Raw genomic sequence first — 14,847 nt, 5'->3', positions numbered from 1 at the left:
TCACCTCTTCCTCTCCTGGTTACGGTAACAAACCTCTGTCCTGCCCAGATTCCCTTAGTAGTGTTGGTCCAGTTTGATAGAAGCACAGACCCCCCCACAGCCAGTAAATGACCTTTCAAGACTGCAAGGTTCCAGGTTTGGGTTTTGAAGCAAAGCCCTATCTCCAGGAGCCTTCCTTGCTTGCGTTCAGCTAGAAAAGGTCACTGCCCTGGATTAAATGAAGAACACACATCTGAATAAAGACCACATTTAGCAGCTCAGGGAAGAACACGCTGTGCTGTGAGATAGCAGGTGGGAGGGGAAGATTCTTACACAGGAATGTGAGCCTTGATACTCCTATTGCATTTCCTCCCCAGTTCATAACAGAGCTTTAGAGCAAAGTCTTGACATGTTAGTGTGTTATCATGTTCAACATCTGACACAGATGTGCTATAACCAGATGAAATACGTCTTCTTTCCAGGCTGTGCTGTGGAACTGCCCATTGGAACTCCAGCACAGCCCATACTATTTATTCCAGAGCAATGAGGAATGTGTTATTCCTGAGACATCCAGCACCACTGTGGTTCTCATAGTGGAACATGCCAGCACACTGCTGCCTCCCTCGTGCAGGGAGCCAACCTCAGCAATGCCCCCTGAACACCACCGGATGTGCAGGGATTTGCTACAGCAGTTTGGAGCTCTGATTTTTGGCCCTGTGACACTGCATCAGTTACCAAGCCCATCAATACATCCAAGCCATCAGACTGCGTATGGAGATCCAAGACTGCCAGAGGAAGCCCAGGGACTTCCCTGGAAAGCCAGCCAAAACCTTGACTGGGCCTTCAAAAAGCCACCAGAGTCCAAATAATTCAACTCAGCAGTTTTTATTTATATACCACATGTTCCTGCTTTGCCATGGCTTTCACCCGGCTGCCTCCATTCAGTACATGGGCTATACACAGCATAATGCTAGAGAGGTCAGGAAAACGTCAGCTTGGGAGCATAAACTGTTAATCTTCTGATTGCAAGAGAAGCAGCATGTATCAGCACTCCATCAGAACACCAAACCCCACCACGCCAAGTAACACAATGGCCGAGTCGAGACTATCCTCATGAAAACCAGCTTCAAGCAGCAGAGTTGCTGGGCAATAACATTAAAAACCATTCTTCCTGTAATTTACAAATATGCAAAGTCTCAGGTTACTTAAAATTAAGAAGCATTTTGCTTACTAACATGAAACATTACCCGTCAGTAATGTATCATAATTCACCAGGTATACAGGTTTCTGTGTCCCTGTGGTTTCTATGGCACATGGTGCCAGTCTGGGTAGGTCACTCCTTGGACAGTCAGAGGGAAGAAGAGCGTTCTCCAACTGCTGTATCCTGCTCTCCCCATCATGACTTGCCACTCAACGACCTGGGTTTAACCACAAGCTGGACGTATTTAAAAACACATAACAAAACCACACAGATACAATGTGTATCAACAAATCAACTGCTTCTGGCCTGCAAGTGCAAGAAACACCTCTGCATTCTAAGCACAGTGAAATGCCAGGACCAGAACCAATTACTACAGCAATTGGTTTTGCATCTTTAAAATCAGTTACAGTATCTACAGTAAAAAAAACCATCTTTCAGAGTAAAAGGGAATGAGAGGGGAACAGTCTTACCAAGTAAGCCTCGTTCTACATTTTTGGATGCTGCTATAGTTTGACAGAGCTGAAGGGGACAGGAGAACATTGGTAGGAAGATGAAGCAACAGCTTTACAGAGGAAAAACTATTAAGGAATCCTCCAGAATAGGAGTGGCAGCAGTCCAGACGTGACTACAGCTGGTTTAGTGGGTGCTCAAAGCTATTGCTGTCTGCAGACACAAGGCACAACATCATAAATCCTCCCTGTCAGTGGCGTACAGAGATAGCCTAAGAGAGGTACCAGGCAAGGTCAATGTTTCAGCATCAACACCGTGGTCACCCTCGTGTTCTGACAACTGCATGTCCCAGCTCTGGAGCAGTGTCAGGCCTCTCATCCTATGCTCCCAGCTCCTGTTTTCTGGGAGCTGAGCAGCTTGCTAAGCACTTGTGAAACACACTGGAGAACTGCCTCATCTCGGGAAGGTCAGCTTCAGTGGGAGAGGTACGGAAAGCATCCTCAGAGGAGTGCACCAGTAAAACCAAATCAGAGCCAGCTACACCTAGCTTCATACTAGATAGAATCCACCATTTCCCACAGATCTGCATGGCAGGATGTAGTAAAGAGGCTTAGTTAAGAGCTAAGAACAGCCTCGACAATGCATTTCAACCTTCACAAATAAGCCTCATGCCACTGCAAAGGTACTAGTCCAGATCTTTCATAAGCCCCCCCCAAGTCCTCCCTCTGCATGCCTGACATACACTAAACCATCTCAAAACTGAAGCTAATGGGAAGAGTAAGGTCACATGCAGCTCCTGAACAACTGCAGGAGTTTAGGGTGGGCCTAACTCACCATGCAACCCCCAAAGGAAAAATCCTGCTCTGAAGCTGCAACCTCTTCTGTTCAGCACCCAGAGCCTCTTCAATTGCCCCTGGGGAAGATGGGACCCTAAGGTGCTCTCACCTAAGAGGGGTATGGTGTCATATCTAGACCAGAATTTGCCATGAGCATACCACATCTGGTATCCAGCTTCCAACTAGAGCCTGGTACTTCCAAGGAGTAAGAAGGAGCCCTCAGAAGGCAGCTATGGCAGCTACAGAGCGCAAACACCACCCTTTAAGCTTTTCCCATGCCTGGCTGCCCTCAGCATCACCTCATATACCTGGATTCTGAGACTTGTACGTGAGTATCTCTGCAGCGAGCCTTTGGGGATCCAGAAGCCGAGGGAAACGGCTCATCACAGCATCAACTAAATGGGGATGGAATATGCCACACAGCTTGACGTGCACGTTGGCTCGCTCCTCTGCAAACTGGTCAGACACAGCCCACTGGCAGGAGTCCCCATACGCTGGCCCTGGGGCTCTCTGCACTGAGCGAGGGTCTCGCACACTGGAAGATCTCACTTGAGGAGGAGGCATCTGGTACGGTTCAGACCAGTACTCACGAGAATGGGGTGGAGGGGTGTTATACTCACTGGGCAGACTGTATTGCCCAGCGTTAGCTGGGTGTACAGGTACTCCATAGCCTGAGAAAGAGTGAGGTGGTCCTGAGTGAGATATCTCAGGGCTATACTGCAGGAAGCTAGCACCAGAGGAAGAAGATTTGTGGGAACCATGCTTGTAAGAGACCAGACCATTCTGCTCTAAGCTGGGAGAATGTGGGTAGATGGGTCTCTGCCTACCACAGGTGCAGACTGCCACCTGGTCAGCATGGGAATGATCACAGTGACTGGTAGATCTGTAAGGCCACATATCAGACAGCTGGTTCTCCAGAGACCCAATGCCCGAGTCAAGATGCTCCTGAGAAATGTAAGACAGAGAGTCCATATGAGGCTGCTGGTACCTGTCAGAGGACCTGTTTTTCCCACTGTTAGGGGGGACACTGCCTGACACACAGCCTTTGACCTGAAGGGCAGCATCGCTGGCCTTTGCCTTGTGGGTCAAGCTTTTCCTCTCTGCAGAGACCTTCTGCAAAGAGCTTTTATCACTCTCAGAGGGCACAGAGCACAAGAGCTCTGCCTGGGAACCTCTTTTGCCCTTTTTCTCCTCCTTGGCACTGGTACTTCTGGTAGGAGACAGCCTTGCATTGGCTCGGAGTTCATCAGCTAACGAGCGCTGGGGCTGATTGATCCTTTCGGGGTGGTAGAACTTACACTTAATTCCATAAGTGCATTTCTTCCCTGCAAGGAAAGGCAGAGCATGGAATGAGCATGGCATGACCAGCTCAACTTCACTTTGCTAAGAGGTGTATGCATTAACACTTGCACAGACACCTCAGGCTTCACGCTTAGAAGGCAGCTCTTACCATAAGGGCACTGCTGTTTCTTGTTTTCTGGCACCACAGGTTTCTTTCTGAGAAAGTTATCCAGGCTGGGGCCATGGCGCCCTAAGGGATCATCTGGAGGCATAAACCTAAAGGAAAATAAATCTCAATCAGGAGCAGTTCACTTTCCTAGGCCTGGGTGTCATTTCTTCTTCAAGTCTCCCATTTCATTAAAGATTAATGAATAAAAGCTCCTATCTGAGCCCCAAAAAGCTTTCCCAATTCACTGCAGACAGAACCTTCCTGTCACCAGGTAAAGACCAACATGAAACGCTTCACTGCAGGCACAGGAAAGGCTCTGTGCTCTGGTGCTGATCAGAATTAGTACTTGCTGCTGGGCCTGCTAATGATTGTCCTGTGAGGAAACCCAGCCTCAAAGCTCTCCTAGGAGCTCCACTACAGCAGAGCTCCTACCTCTAAGCTATGAGCAGCTATTGAGATGACTCCAATTCCTTATGCCTTTGTACCTCGTCACAGTTGGGCAACTCTTCCCACCACACTTCCTTCTACAATTCTGTACCAGCCTTTTGTTCTTTTCATACATCACTCGCTATTGCTTCACTAAAACACGACAGCTCACCCAGATCTGATTTAAAAGCACAGGAAGAAGAGGAAACGTACTTGTCATTAACAAAGGAATACATCAGCAGGCGCTCCTCGATGAATTTCTTCCACTCAGGACGCTCGTTCTGCAGGTCCCGATAAGTATCATTAGAAACCACAATGCCATCAGACTCATGTGCCAGTTTCACAATGAATCGATCGTCGTAACAGACAACACGTTTGCCTCCGACCCTCCTGGAAGGAGTGAAGACCAGGATTTTCTTCTTTTCAAGGTCACGGAGAATGTACTGGTCTAGAACAAACACAGCTGTGAACGCACATACACAGCCCAAAGGCCTTTGCACACATAAAGCAACATCAACACAGGCCAGAATTCATGCAAAGCCACCCCACCTCTCCCACAAGCCAGCCTGTATGCTCATCTCTGCGCTTATACCATCCCTCAGGCTGTCAGAGGGGGACTCCCTCACCCAGTGCCTGCATGGCACCCACAAACACTCAGAGCACCCAGAGGCTGCTGTAACACAGTCAGTCCCATCCACATAATCCTCGGCATGCAAAGTGCAAAATGAATTTAAGGCTGGCAGGCTCCTGTCTTTTGTCATGCCATATTAAAGCCATAGGTTTCTGGGTGAAGTTACTTGGAAATCTCAGCTCTTTGCAAGTGCAGAGCAAACTCCTCTCAATGTGAGGAATTCCCACCAAGCTTTAACTTTTAGCATGAAGAAATTCTGTCCAGGCTACGGTGTCAAGTATGTTACAGTCAAACACGCTGAGGAGAAGTTAATGACTAATTCTCACTGGTCAGCAGCTTACTGGATCTCTTACTACTCAGATCTTCCATTCATAAGTTAATTACTAACTACAGCTCATTAGAGTGACACAGCAGTAAGCCTGAAAAGTCACTTTTGGTTTTCATATTTCCACACCTGTTATAAGCACATCTGGTCGTGGCTGCTCCTTCCTCCAAGATGGCACAAAGACTGTAATATCCTTGTGTCCCCTGTCCCAAAACCACTGGACAGCCAGAAGGATACCTCGGCAGGAGAACACCTCTTTATTTCCATGGCTGCAAAGAAGAAAAGGAAGACTCTCAATATTCAGGATACGGACAGACCAGTCAGGCAATAGAGTAAGCAAACAGATCCAGCAACACGGAAAACCTCTAGTGAAGAAGCATTCAGAGCAGCACAATCAGTATTTGTTACTCATCTTGTGTAAGCAGCATCAGCAACTCATAATTACTGCTCCTTTTAGCACCTGAGGACCAAGAAATACCCAAACCCTCACCAGGAGGGAGAGAGCAGCTCTAATAGTTGCAGCTGCTGAAACAGAACCTTTGCTTTAACTCTGGACTCTAGATCTGTATTTTTAGCCCTGAGTACAATGTGATCTTCAACACCCTTTGTCCTAGTCTGCCAGCAGCTAATTCCTGCCAGTGTAAACTGTACCCTCACCAGGGGTTTTGCTTGTAAAGTTATTCTGATAACTTCAGGGGAAAAAAAAGACATCTTATACACTTACATCAAGACAATCAGCACTTAAAGATGCTTCTTTATTATATTATGGCCCCAAATCAGTGACAAATGCAGCATTTGCACAAACCTAACACCTCCTGTTAACAGGATGAGTACTCAATGTCCTAACAGTACTTGTCAGTTTGAGAACAAAGTTTGACAACAGCATCAGAAGCCACGTATCAATGCAGAAAGCTGCTGCTTAATTATTTATTAGGTCCTATCAATAGTTTCCAGAACTTCTAAGAGGAAACTACAGCTTCTGTTTTACAAGTGCCAGTAGTTACAGCATAATCAGCTCTTTTGCTGATAATGGTTCTGGCAAGCATTCAACATTTCTGTATCACAGCCCTATATTGCATTCTGGGGATCTAACAGCCTGTGTTTCGTGATAACACCCTGGTAAGATGTACTATACTGAAGATAACTGGTCTCATAATTCAGCCAGATTTCCTCACCTGGGCACTGCTCCTGCCCTGAGGTTTACCCTTCCCATCTACACTCCAATAACATTTCAACTCCACGTAGCACACCAGTGAACTCCTCCATTAAGTGATTACCAAAGAACCTACATCCCAGCAGAGGCATTGCTAAGATCTATTCCATAGCAGCACCAGAAAGAAACTTGACTTCTTCTGCTTTCACCCTTCTCTGAAGCTGTTAGGAAAACCAGAGCTATAGAGTAAGCATTTCAGTACTCTCAGCATGAAAACTAACACCTACAGAGACACCCGATGTACATTCAGAATCCCAAGTTACAGAAAGGCTGACATGAACAATCGGAACCAAGATGCTCTAAAAGGTTTCTCCGGTGTCAGACCGGTTTTGCTGCACTCACCTAACAGGGCACTGTGATCTTTTAGAGATAAATACAAAAAGCAGATGTTCTTCTTTCTGAGTCCCTGCTACCAATCTCGCATCTCCAGAAGGCACCTAATTGGGCTGATCTGAATCGGCAGCAGCCAAGAAAAAATTCCCTTAGAAGGAAGTAAAAGCTAATTTCCACTCTGATTTGCATATGTTTGTCAAGAGCTGTTCAGCGAGGCCGCTGTACACACGGCAAATGAATCAGCAGGGAACATCACACCATCAATACAGGAAGTTTCAGAATGGAATTCCCCTTCTAGCATATTGCTTAAAAAAGCCAGAGTGCTTCTCTCCTATGGGGCTCTGTCCCATCGGCAGCATTACTGCCACCTGGCCTGCCCTCACTCACATCTGCTGGCTGCTCTTTGGGATAACTTCCATGGGGAAGGGGCTCTGCGTTCAAGCCCCACAACCAGTTCTGTTGTTTAAGCACTTCTCCAAGGTAAACTTCCCTGCAGGAGTCACTCTATTAGCCTAGAGCTGCTGGAGAGCCACAGGGAAAGGGCTGAGCTCTCCCCTGTGCACCCAGGTCCCACCTTTTCTTCTCCAACCTCACTCCAATGCCACCAGAATTCCTTATTTCCCCTGGGAGTCCCAGGCCGGCTGCTGCTTGCACAGCAGACTGAACTCATCTTTTCTCAGTCCCATTCTCAGAACTGCCAGGCACAGCCTAGAGAAAACCACACCTGCAAGCAAAGCTCCACTCAGCACTTTCACCTTAGACAAAAGCTGCAGGAATCCAGAGCAGCTGTGTGCAAACAGACTTATGCTTTAATTAAGAAGTCTTTGTACACAAACAGACACTACAAGACTTATTAAGCTAAAACACAGTGAAGGAGGCTTGCTTTTGAACTGCAACAGCAGAGCCCAGTTCAGAAACTTAAGTGTATTCAATTAACCCAGCCCAGACTCGTTGTGTAGAGGTGCGGAGCACAGCATCAAGGGTTGGGGTGAGGGCAGGCAATGCTCAGCACCACAGCCAAGGTGACAGCAGGGACATCAAGCCAGTAAGTATTCAGCTCCTGGGTGCTCCATGGATATCAAGGCTCCTGTGCTCCCACCAAAGCAGCTCCGCAGGCTGCCTCTGGTCACAGTGCCCAACAGGAGCTGTGCCATCAGCACCTATGATGCTGAGGATGACTTGCATCCCTGAATGGGCTGGAGAGGCCCCTTAACATCTTATCTGCTCTCTGTACTATGCACAAAGTCAGGCAAAATACAAGAGCCACAATTCAGAGACTGGTCTCCAATGCAGGAGACAGCTCTGTATTACAGAGCCTCCTCTAATTAACCCTGTAATTATTTATTGAGCAACTTCCTGCTACTGAAACTTACATAAAGCCATTAGGTAAGAGGACAATGTATCTTCAGTTATCCTCCTCCTAAGCTGGGACACACAAGGAAATGTCTTCATTTCCCCAGAAAGCGTGCCTGCCTCTGTCAGAACCCTGTGACCACTGCTCACGGGCTGGCAGAGACCATGGGCAGGACAGGCACCGAGGCAGATGTGATGCTCATGGGTGCATCAGTGCCTTGGGAAACATGCCCAGAGCACCCAGCTGCAGCCGCTCGCAGACTCCAAGCTCTTGGCACCCCTCAGAGCCTGTAAAACCAGCACCCCATTGAGCACCAACAGCCCCGAAGGGGGCCACCATGGCCACCCAAAGCCCCAAACGCACCTCATGGCCACGTTGCTGCCATCAATAACGATGGGCTTCAGGTTATCGCTCTCCGTCTCCTCCGGGCCCGGCGCCGGGCTCTTGTTCCCGGCTCCCCCCCGCGGGACCAGCGGGGCCTCCTTGGTGTCCGCCGGGCTCTCGGTGCTGTCCCGCTCGGCGGGGCCGTGCTTCACCAGCTCCCCCAGCACCGTGTTGGTGTCGGCGTTCAGCCCCAGCTTCTGCAGCACGACGTGGATCTCCGAGGAGGAGTAGCCCAGCTTGCGGAAGAAATCCACCTTCAGCTGCATCTCGGCGCTGTCGCACGGCTCCCGCCCGGGGCTCCCCGTCTCCTCCAGGCCGAGGCAGCGGCCCTCGCCCGCCTCTCTGCCGCTCATGCTCTCGCCGAGCCGGGACGCCGGCGGCCTGCCTGCCGGGAGCGCCTCAGGCCAGCCCGGGGCGGAGGAGACGCTGCCCGCGCTCATGGCTCCCCGCGGGGTACTCCCGGCCTCGGCTCCCGCTCAGGACCTGCGGGCCAACGGGGGGGTGTTAGCAGCGAGGCCCGACCTCCGCAGGGACCCCGAGCCAGGCAAGGCCGCGGCTTGTAAGGCCTGGCCGGGTCCCGTTCCCCCTCCCCACCTCCCGGCCCCGGAGGGAGCCGCCCGCCCCCGTCCCTTACCGGCCTGCCCCCGCCGGGCCGCCGCTGCGTCTCCATGGGGCCAGAGCGCACGGGGCGGCGGCCGCCGCTGCCGCTTTATAAGGGGGCCCGGGCCGCGCCGCGCCAACGCGGAAGGGCAGAACGGGCGGGGGCGGAGCAGCCGCCGCTTCCCGGTCCGCCCCGAGCCCCGCCCCGCCCGGCCCGGCCCGGCCGCGGCCCTGCCGCCGGGACCGGTGCTCGGGGGCGGGCCGGGCCTCGCCTCTCCGCCGGGGAGCGGGGCAGGGGCAGGGGCAGGGGCAGGGGCAGGGGCTGGGGCTCGGCTCCCCGCCCCGCTCTCCCCGCTCGGCGTCCCCGGTTCCTCGGGGCCCTCACCGCGGAGCAGCCCCGCAGATGCCGGTGCGGGTCCCGCTGCAAGCACCTGGCTCCTATGCAAATCCTGTTGCAACGCGGGCAGATTTGCCCCGACAAGCGCGCTCGTTAGGTAAATGTGCCCTGCTGCTTCCCGGTGTCCTCCCGGGACCTCCTCCTTGCCGGGATCTGTGTGTGTGTGTGGGGGGCCCGCAGAGCCGCTGGTGGGCATCTTCATCGCGGACCGAGGAGGTCAATGAGGTGGAGGAGCTGGTTCCTCAGGGGGCTTCCCAGCTTGGCCTTGGCTGCTGTTACTCCGAGGTTACACACATTAAAACTCCAGTCCTGGCTCTCTTTTACTCTCCCCTTCCCCATCAGAGGTGGATGTCAAATGGCAATTGGGTCCCTGAGCTCCAAAACGCCTGCTCAGAGAGACAGCACATCCCCTAACCCACACGGAGTGTAAGGTGGTACCAACCCATCGCCTCTCACCATGTTAAGGAGCAGGCTCTGCCTTAGGGCTGTTGGGAAAACATCACTCAATACCCGTGGAAAGCAAAGGACACCCAGGAGCTGAAGCTGGAAAGGAAGGGAAATGGGATGGAAGGCAGGGGACGGTGGGTTCAGTCAGACCCTGCAGTCACCAAGGGGGTGCTGAGGATGCTGCAGTTTAAGCTGAGCCTAAGCTGCAGGCAGCTTTAGGCAGGAGGAGCGTGTGAATGCACAGGCACGAGCTTCGGGCCCATCAGCAATGGTGCTCGCTGCGTTTGCATTCTGTATGAGCTGCTCTTGGACACAGCACACGGTGACACCGGAGTCACCCCATGGATGCACGCAGCAGAGCACGGCCGGGTGACAACAGCATCTCCCATCACGGTGCCCATGCAGGCTGCGTGCCCCGTGTCCAAGAGGCAGGAGGATGGAGCCTCTGACACACGGCTCTTGCAGCGCTCTGCTCCCGATGCGATGCCTGTGGCTAATTCAGCCGATGATCACCCTGGGCTTTTAGGGCAGATAAGAGCCAGCAGGAAGCATCTGTCAACCGCCAGTACCTGTCCCCTGAGTGTTGTGTGAAGTCACCCTTGCAGCCTGTGCGTTAAGGGCAGGAATGGAACCAGCATTTCACAATGTGCGAGATTTTTGCATCTCTGACTCCTGATTAATCATTCCTAAACAATTTAATGAAGGTAGTTGCAAATTTGCTTCCCTGAGGCCATGTACCGGAGCCCAGCTTAAGAGCAAGGGAACTCTCCCAGTTACAGGAATACATTTGCATTCATCTTCCTTGTGGTTACCCTGAACAATCATTTTTTCTTGTCTCTGGCCATGTCTGAAACCGCACTGTGTACTCAACAGTAACACACACACAGAGGCTAGATTCAGATTACAGATAATATCCTTAGTCAGTACTTAAGTAGGTGCTTTCCCAACTCTTCTTTCCTTTGGAATCTACTCCAGTCAGCATGAATTTAGCATTGTTTATGTGCTTTTGCTTCCAGGCTAGAGCCTATTGCACCAAAAAGCATGGCCACAGATGTGCTTTTTATAGGAAATACCCCAAAGTAAGAGCCACAAAGCTGGATCTCCTCCTTTATGCAAAGCAGTGACAGCAACTGCACGCTGCCTGGTTTGATTTGGTAAGGAGAGATGCCAAGGTAGAGGGTCTTGGCTTCTCCACCCTAGAAGTCAAAAGGGGTCATGGGCTGGCTGCACCCCAAGGCTCCCGGTGCTTACTTTTGATTTTCTTTCCCTTTCCTTTTCACATTTGCAAATTGCTTTGAAGAGAAAGCTTGGCACTGCAAGGGCTGCTGCGGAGCCGGCAGCTTCTGAGGGCATGAAGGCTTCCAGAACAAAGGCTCTGCTAGGATCGCTGGTGCACCCCTCACAACCACCGACAAGGCAGGAGGTTTCGCTTCTTCCCTGGGCAAGGGTGCCCTGTGGAGGGAGAGGTCCTGCAGAGCCACCTCCTCTTCCTGCTGCTGGGTAAAGCTCCTAAAGCATCTCATTCCAAAGCAAGAAATTGGCTCTCAATTGTGATTTGAAAGCGTATTGACCCGTTCCAGTGCGCAGCCCTGCGGAGGAGGCGTTGCACTTAAATTCCTTGTGCAAACACGCCTGGAGCATCTTCAGGGACAGTCTCGCCTCTGCTATGCTCTGCCCTGGACCTCGTGTCGTGGGGCTGCTGCTGCCGTCGCTATCACGGTGCTTTCCAGCTGCTGCTTCCTCCAGAGGTGCCCGCAGGTCTGTGCCCCGCTCTGCTCCCCGGCGGGCCAGAGCCATCAGGGCTTCAGTGAAACCACTGCCCCGGGAGCATTTCCCCCATGGCAAACCAGCACTGCCACAGGTTGAGTCGTCCCAGCCTGGGGAATGCTGGAGGAGCTGCAGAGCAGAGAACAAGGCTGAGGGGAGGGAAGGAGCTGTATTCAGAGAGCCGAAACAGCACCAAGTCTGCCAGAGACATGCCAAGAACCTTACCATGGATTTCACAAGGGGTGCTGAGCACCTTCATGGTGCTTTGCAGCAGTGCTTTCTAACTTGCACATTTTACTTCTACATCCAGACCCCCATCAAACACCCCTTTGTTTCGGAAGGTATCCTGCACAGATGATGGTTTGGGCTCAGGCCCTCATATCACCACAATCTGACTGTCCTTCTGCTGGGGTTGGATGGTGGGCACAGGCATAGTCCTGGTCCCTGGGCTGAGGCGCTCAGTGGGGAGGTTGGGATGGGAAGCGGGGCGCTGAGCATGGCTGCTGGGCAGCTGCATCATCCCCTTTCTGCTGCAGGACAGGCACTGCTGGGCTGCTGAGTGCTGCTGTGGCTCCGTCCTGCTGTGAGATATCTGCACCCACAGGAAAGAGGTGGAAATCCCCTCTGCAGCACACGCATGCCCGGGGCCTTTCCTGAGGAGAAACTCGAGAGACTGAGGGCGATGGGATGGGGAAGGTGCCGTCAGATGGTAGACCCAGGCTGGGCATTAAGGGCAGCCAGCAGTGTCTCATGCTGCTGGAGGGTTACCCTTCTGAATCAGGGCTACTCATAGGCAGCAGTGACAGCAGGAGCCCTGTCCCAGGGATGGTCTCAGTCCCTCCCATCTCCTTCCACTTCTTTGCTGACTCAGCATACGCTCTCCTTCAGTCTGCTTCATTGCTCATGAACAAGTCTCGTTAAATCCTGACATCCCATCTTTTTCTAGGGATTTCTCTAGGTATTACCACTCCCATGTCCCAGATTGCAAAGGAAGAGCTCATCCTCTGGCAAAGCAGTCTTTCATCTCCCACTCGTACATTTAACACAGTCAAAATAGGTGGCATTCAAGGACTGTATTATCTGCTGGTGGGGAAGAAGCTGGCCACGTGCCACTTCCTCGGGAAGAGATGCCAAATGCTAACCCATCCCGACCAGGATCTGTGTCAAAAAGTGGCCGTGGACCTGGCTGCCTACCTATGGGAGCATAAGGCAGCTAACTTGTGCTTCAAAATGGGCTAATTAAGCCTCATTTATAACTGCCTATATGGGACCACTTCTGTTAATGAAGGACAATTTAAATGGTCTTATCCAGTAGCATTTGGGAGTAACTTAAACTGAATTAAGCCCACTTTAATTTCGAACGAGAGTTCTATGCAGAATTTTAATGCTCTTTAATCCACTTTAGATTTAGTTACTTCAATTTCATTTTCTTAAGAGTCCTGTGTAGACAAGCCCTGAGCAATGAGGGGCAGGTCCCTTGAGCTACCTGGGAGAGGATGGGGATGGGGCTGCCTTGTGCCCCTGACTGCTTTGGCATCCTAAATCCCTGCTCATCTCTGGGGTGACCTAATGGCTCAGCTCACTGCACTCGTCAACCTGTGCTCCGGGGTGATGGGAACAGACGGACGGACTAAATCCTCCCATCACCTGCGACGCAGGGATTCAAGAGGCTGGCAGGGCTGTGCCTGGATTTACTTTTAGAGGGAGCAGTATAATTTATTACACAGTACTCAGCACGTCTAGGAATTAAAGGAAAAAAAACCCAAGTGATGATTTATGCCCTTTCTTTGGAAGAGGGTCACCGTGCCTCACGAGGGAAGCCAAGCAATAACGCTGGAAGGAAAGCTTAGCAACATCCCTTTATAGCAGTTTGCCTTTATAGCCGCAACCACTCACATTTATGGAGATGCTGACTGAGAGACCATCTGCTTCCCTCGCTGGCCTCAATAAAGACGTCTCTGATGGCAGCATCATAGCTGGTTGCCAGAGCGAGAACCCATCAGCTGACACACAGACTCCAGTTTGGAAGCGTGCCCGGCGGAGGCACCAGTGGGAAGGTCACTCCCCTCTCGTGGGAGCTCCGCTCCGGTGCACACGTCGACTGGTCCCCGGTGGCGCAACGTGCAGTAGTGATGAGAGAGGGGAGGAGGGAGCTCAAGTCCTCTCAGAGGAAAAGGGAAGTTATCAAGGGAGAGCTAGAGGAGAAGCAAGCCAAGGATTTGCAGAACTGACTGACTCACGGTTTGAGCCTGTGCGCCCGCGCTACCCGTCCCATTGCGCGCTTCACCCGCGAGTATCAGATTCCTCTGTAGCTGCAGACAAATGCACTGATTTTTCACTGAAGCGTTCTCTCTTGAACTTATTCCTTGGCTTTTAACAAGATCCTCATAAGCACTCCGTGGAGTAACTTACTCCCTGCGTAGCCCAAGGGCCCCTTGAGGAGCAGACGTGTTTCTGAGGCAATCGCTTGCTCTGCGGGAGAGCGCACGCTCCCCAGGGACCATGCCAGAGTAATTTGCTTGTCACTGCGCCTGCCTGTCTGCCTGAGTAGACACGGCCTTAGGTACTGCTCCAATTAAGCAGCCTTGATCTCTACCTTTGGTCTGAGTGAATGATGGCATTAAGGTTTAGGAGGATGGTTTTATTTCCTCAGTGACGGATGGATCGGGCACACCCTGGCTATTGTTTTTCCTCTTGTGCTTCCGTCAAGGAAAAGAACGATCCTTTCGGTGTCTGCTTTGACTCGAAATCGCTGCTGAGGGTTGAAGGGACAGGGCCAGCAGCGTACTTACCACTGCCCAGGCTGTCCCAGGGGCAGCCTGTGGTGCTGTGCGAGCGTGTGCGATCCTGCAAGGAGCTGTGAAATGAATCCTCATCCTCCCCATCTGCCCCACTGTGCAGCTCAGCCTGCACCTCTCAAGGTCACCTGTGAATGGTAAAGCTGCAGAGCAGTGAGGCACAGGCAAACCACAGCGCAGCTCCCAGGAAACCCTGTGACCAAGCAGCAAGGCAAGGGGCTTGGCTGGGCCTGGGAAAGTGGTTTCCCCATCCCTG

The 14,847-nt window shown here is 51.9% G+C and overlaps 1 protein-coding gene and 1 long non-coding RNA gene across 2 annotated transcripts; both read right to left on the bottom strand.

Moving 5' to 3' along the window:
- Positions 1 to 2,159: 2,159 nt before the first annotated feature.
- On the bottom strand, positions 2,160 to 9,285 carry ZC3H12A (zinc finger CCCH-type containing 12A). Its single transcript, XM_057403515.1, has 6 exons — positions 9,217 to 9,285; positions 8,562 to 9,065; positions 5,428 to 5,567; positions 4,556 to 4,790; positions 3,917 to 4,023; positions 2,160 to 3,791 (listed from the first exon to the last, which is right to left on the bottom strand). The coding sequence occupies exons 2-6, from the start codon at positions 9,020 to 9,022 to the stop codon at positions 2,767 to 2,769; spliced, it is 1,968 nt and encodes a 655-aa protein (XP_057259498.1). The 5' UTR covers positions 9,023 to 9,065; positions 9,217 to 9,285; the 3' UTR covers positions 2,160 to 2,766.
- A 4,275-nt stretch (positions 9,286 to 13,560) lies between these two features.
- LOC130596183 (uncharacterized) lies at positions 13,561 to 14,635 on the bottom strand. Its single transcript, XR_008971484.1, has 2 exons — positions 14,586 to 14,635; positions 13,561 to 13,988 (listed from the first exon to the last, which is right to left on the bottom strand). It is a non-coding gene; the product is annotated as an uncharacterized LOC130596183 (long non-coding RNA).
- Positions 14,636 to 14,847: the final 212 nt, after the last annotated feature.

Source organism: Pezoporus wallicus, unplaced genomic scaffold (genome assembly GCF_028554395.1).
Source record: "Pezoporus wallicus isolate ANWC-B61680 ecotype Strahan unplaced genomic scaffold, APGP_CSIRO_Pwel_v1 contig_8232, whole genome shotgun sequence".
NCBI lineage: Eukaryota > Metazoa > Chordata > Aves > Psittaciformes > Psittacidae > Pezoporus > Pezoporus wallicus.
Note: the sequence above shows the minus strand (reverse complement) of the source record. Positions and strands in the feature narration are given on the sequence as shown.

Excerpts from the sequence above, each read along its gene's own strand:
- ZC3H12A (XM_057403515.1), bottom strand. The coding sequence starts at position 9,022 with ATGAGCGCGGGCAGCGTCTCCTCCGCCCCGGGCTGGCCTGAGGCGCTC. Across the intron at positions 5,568-8,561 it reads GGCAGCAACGTGGCCATGAG|CCATGGAAATAAAGAGGTGT; the intron begins GTGCGTTTGGGG and ends TCTTCTTTGCAG. Across the intron at positions 4,024-4,555 it reads TATTCCTTTGTTAATGACAA|GTTTATGCCTCCAGATGATC; the intron begins GTACGTTTCCTC and ends ATTTTCCTTTAG.